Source organism: Seriola lalandi, unplaced genomic scaffold, assembly GCF_002814215.2.
Source record: "Seriola lalandi dorsalis isolate HSWRI2012SDOR001 ecotype SW California unplaced genomic scaffold, Sedor1 jcf7180002051726, whole genome shotgun sequence".
NCBI lineage: Eukaryota > Metazoa > Chordata > Actinopteri > Carangiformes > Carangidae > Seriola > Seriola lalandi.
Genome location: NW_019522279.1, coordinates 1 through 4218, shown reverse-complemented (window position 1 = coordinate 4218; position 4218 = coordinate 1). Strand labels below are relative to the sequence as shown.

Below are 4218 nucleotides of genomic sequence, written 5' to 3'. Positions count from 1 at the left end.
AGACCAAACTACACTAGACTAGACCAGACCAGACCTGTAAGACTTTTCTGAAACTAAACAAACCTCAGAAGTTTTGAATAGAAAATCATTGTAACATACTATCAAATATGAGTTCATCAGAATCTGATTGGTATTAAAGCTACTTCATTTGCAGACTTTCAACTCCACTCTAATGAGCAGAAAAAAACGGACCTGGATCTGGATTCAAATTCAAACATTCCCAATAATCAGTCTTATTGATCTGTTCTTACGGCCAAGATGAGGAAGTCGATCCAGCACCAGACGCTGGTGAAGTACTTCCTGAATCCATAGGCGAGCCACTTGAGAAGCATCTCCAGGAGGAACACGTAGGTAAACACCTGGTCTGCTCTGTCCAGAATCATCTGCAACACCGTCCGCTCCTGCAGGTGGACGTCCTCAAACACCTGTTCACATACACACACGTTACCACCTGACCAGGTGTTTACCTTCACTGACTGACAGGGTTAAAACTGAACCGATGGATCCAAGACCCAAGATTAACATACAAATAAGACTGGGTCAGAACAACTGCTGGTTCAGACAGTGGTCCACTCTGAGCAAGGCTACAGTTATCTATATTACTGTATATTCATTAATCATAATAATGTGTGTTTACCAGAGCTGCACTGCTGAGGAGGATGATGGAGATGATGAAGGTCTCAAAGTATTTGTGTTGCACGATGGAGAAACAGGCTCTCCTGAAGTTAGACCAAACCCTCCATGTGCCCCGGGACATGTCTACATTCAGGAACGGACAGCAACGGTAACAACCTGAAAAACACACACACACACACACACACACACACACACACACACACACATGCATGCACGCACGCACACACACCAGTCCTCACTTTCTGACACACCTTCAAAGGGCTGTTTAAGGCCTGGTTCTAGAGTTAGAATCAGGTTTAGTTTTAGGTTAGGTTTATGCATTATGTCAATGAGTGTGTGTGTGTGTGTGTGTGTGTGTGTGTGTGTGTGTGTGTCATACTGTGACAGCAGCAGTCTTCAGGTGTGTTTTCTCTGTGATTTTTATTGTCTTCATTCTGCTGAACAAAATAATTCATAAATAAACGATATATTTGTTTGTTTACTGTTAAATATGAAGGAGTTCATGAATATGACTAAAAAATCATTCTGCTTCAGACAACGTTGATTTTTATGTGAAGACAAAAAAAATCAATAGAAAATGTTTTACTTGTTGCTTTTTCTCCTTGTCTTCATTTTCAGGCGTCTTGGAGTCGATCACGACCTCTGACACCGACTGGTCTGAGGTCATAGAGGTCAAGCCCACGTACTCCTTCTTGTTGTCTTTGTTACTGTCGACCACTTACGGTAAAAAGCAACCAGGAAGATCACAACACAAAACATTCAGTCGAACCTTGAGTCTTCAGTCTCATCATCAACAAACTGGATTCCAAAAACCTGAAACACCTGAACTCTAAAGTCTGCAAACTACAGACCCCGGAAACAAACTGCTCGCTACTTGCAAAGTAAACAGACCAACCTTTGTGGTCAGGGTCGACATGGTTCTTCTCTCCTTGCAAATGTTCCAGGATCCAGGTCCTGGTCCGAGCTGCACACCCTTTGATCTGGTTTATGGCGATCAGCAGATTGTTTTCTCCTTGTTCTGTTGGAGCTGCCAGATTAACACCACTGACCGAGCTCAGCAGCAAGGCCAGGAACAGGTTCAGAACCTGAAACAAGGCCAGGAACATATTCAGAGGAGGAGGATCAAGACCTCCAACAACAGACCCAGAACCTAAAATAGAGTCAAGAACAGAGCCAGGGGAAGTTCATGACCTGAACCTACACTGGTATGAACAATTAATCCCTGGTCAACTGTTTCACTGTTCAAGATTTAAGACACAACCTCGATCATGAACCCAGACCTGGACCTGCTGTAGTCTGAAGGAGTAAACCAGGGTCTGGTCAGATAGAGAAAGAGACTCACCAGCAGGTGTCCGATGACCACGACTGTCATGAAGAAGATCAGACACACGCTCTGATCCGAGACCATCATGCAGTCCCACATGGTCTCGATCCACTCTCCACACAAGATCCTGAAGATGAGAAGGAATGTTTGGAACAAGCCGTTCATATGCCAGCGAGGAAGCTCGCAGTCACTATCGATGCGACAGGCGCTGCATTCGTAGTCCTTCTGGAACAGCTGCCAGCCGACAACGCTGAAGACGAAGACCATGATGAGCAGAATGAGAGTCAGGTTCCTCAGGGCCCAGACCGCAGTCCACATAATCTTGATCAACGTGTGGAAGGTGGGCCACCACCGGGCCAGCCTCAGTACCAGCATCTAGACATGAGACAGGTGAGGGCACAGGGAGGAAGTCATATTGATCATATTAAATGATGTACTTGGTAATTAGGGATGATGATGATCGTACCACACTGACCACATGGAAGCAGTGCAGCACAGTTAGACCCTCGATGTCTGCCATTATCATGTCCAGCAGTCTGACGATGACAATGATGAAGTCAAGTATGTGCCAGCCCACCTGTAACCAAGGCAGCAGAACCATCACACACATTTCTATCAGAAGAGCAGACGCCATCAATGAGCTGGTAACAAACACAAAGTCTGACCTTGAAGTAACCGTATGGGTCCAAGGCCACGAGTTTGAGGAGCGCCTCGGCTGTGTAGATCCCTGTGAAGACCTGCAGAGGGGGGGTCAAGGGTCAGAGGTCAGGAGTCAGGGTTAGGACAAATCCTACATAAAACAACAGAAAGAGACTTCTTTGTCCTTGTCTTTTGTCTTTGTAGTTACTTTTTGAATCTGTGTGGGTTTGTGTTGTGTTGAGTTCTGCACTGTAAGTGTTTTGGGTTTAACACAGCTGCTGGACTCGTCTGTTGGTTCAGTCCTTTAGCACAACCGTGCCCCACCCCTCCCCCCCACTGTTCTTTAGCACTGACCAGGTTTGTGATGCTCAGCAGGTTCTCAAACTCCATTGTCATTGGATAATGTTCCATGGCCATGAAGACGTTGTTAAGTATGAGGCAGATGACAATTCCAAAGTCAAAGAACGGGTTCGTGACGAAGGTGTGGAGCCGCTGTTTAAGCCACCTCCAGCAGCCACAACAGTTCCACTTCAGGAAGGCCAGACAACATGGAGGACACGAGCTCTGGTCCTCCTGGACCTCTGAAACACACACAGCTGCTTGTTGACACCATCGACTTCCTGTCTGTTCTCTACAGAGACCGCTTGATGTTAAACTGATGGTAATTTAAGAGGTTCTCATGTCGGGCACTGTGTATTATGTCAATGAGGGTCCTCAGCGGTATAGAGAGGTGTGTGTGTGTGTGTGTGTGTGTGTGTGTGTGTGTGTGTGTACCTCCCACAGCAGGGTGTTCTTCCTCATGGCTCCTTGTTACTGCGGCTAAAGGTTGTTTCTCAGAGACTTCCTGTGTGCAGGTGTTCATTTTCACATTATTAATTCAGTTCACCTTCCATATGTTTCATGTTTCATGTTTATACCAGTAGGAATAATTCCCTAATATTATTTTGAACATTCTCAGACAGTAGTTTTTATTTCATTGTTAATTTACAGTATTTAACTGTTATTATCATTATTATTATTATTGTAATTATTTATGTATAAGATTTAGGTTTATTCACGTTATCGTGCCTCACAATTTCGTTAGTTCCTACCTCCTCCTCCTCCTCCTCCTTCCTCCTATTCATCACCTCCAGGATCTGAATGAACTCTTCTTCTCTCTGTCTGGCCTTGGCGACATCGGCCCTGTCCTGCTCAACAGTCACCCTGGCAACTAACGCCACAATGAGGCTGAGGAGGAAGAAAGAGCTGGGGAAGACGAGGACCGAGAAGATGATTGTAGTGTAATAACCTGCTGCATGTGTCATCTACAGAGAGACAGACAGGTGATGGACAGACAGGTGAGAGACAGACAGGTGAGAGACAGAGAGAGAGAGACAGACAGGTGATGGACAGACAGGTGAGAGACAGAGAGAGAGAGACAGTTCGTCAACTTTTTATTTTCAGTTCTAAATAAATCTCTCTATTTTTGTTATTTCTGTTGTTGCTGTGTGTGTGTGTGTGTGTGTGTGTATGTGTGTGTGAGTGTGTGTGTGTGTGTGTGTGTATGTGTGTGTGTGTGTATCTGTGTGTATGTGTGTGTATGTGTGTGTATGTGTGTGTGTGTGTGTGTGTGTGTGTGT

At 45.2% G+C, this 4218-nt stretch overlaps 1 protein-coding gene across 1 annotated transcript in view; it reads right to left on the bottom strand.

The window, feature by feature from the left end:
* The window catches only part of LOC111649695 (sodium channel protein type 4 subunit alpha B-like), a 10833-nt gene extending 7390 nt beyond the window's left edge, over positions 1-3443 (bottom strand). Inside the window, exons 1-10 of the mRNA XM_087172052.1 lie at positions 3374-3443; positions 2954-3180; positions 2626-2697; positions 2436-2537; positions 1979-2335; positions 1532-1721; positions 1223-1353; positions 1016-1073; positions 638-792; positions 252-425 (exon numbers count right to left, since the gene is read on the bottom strand). Of these exons, the coding sequence (XP_087028178.1) occupies positions 252-425; positions 638-792; positions 1016-1073; positions 1223-1353; positions 1532-1721; positions 1979-2335; positions 2436-2537; positions 2626-2697; positions 2954-3016 (1302 nt within the window). The 5' untranslated portion in view covers positions 3017-3180; positions 3374-3443. The remainder of the gene's footprint in view (positions 1-251; positions 426-637; positions 793-1015; positions 1074-1222; positions 1354-1531; positions 1722-1978; positions 2336-2435; positions 2538-2625; positions 2698-2953; positions 3181-3373) is intronic.
* Between the last annotated feature and the right edge of the window lie 775 nt (positions 3444-4218).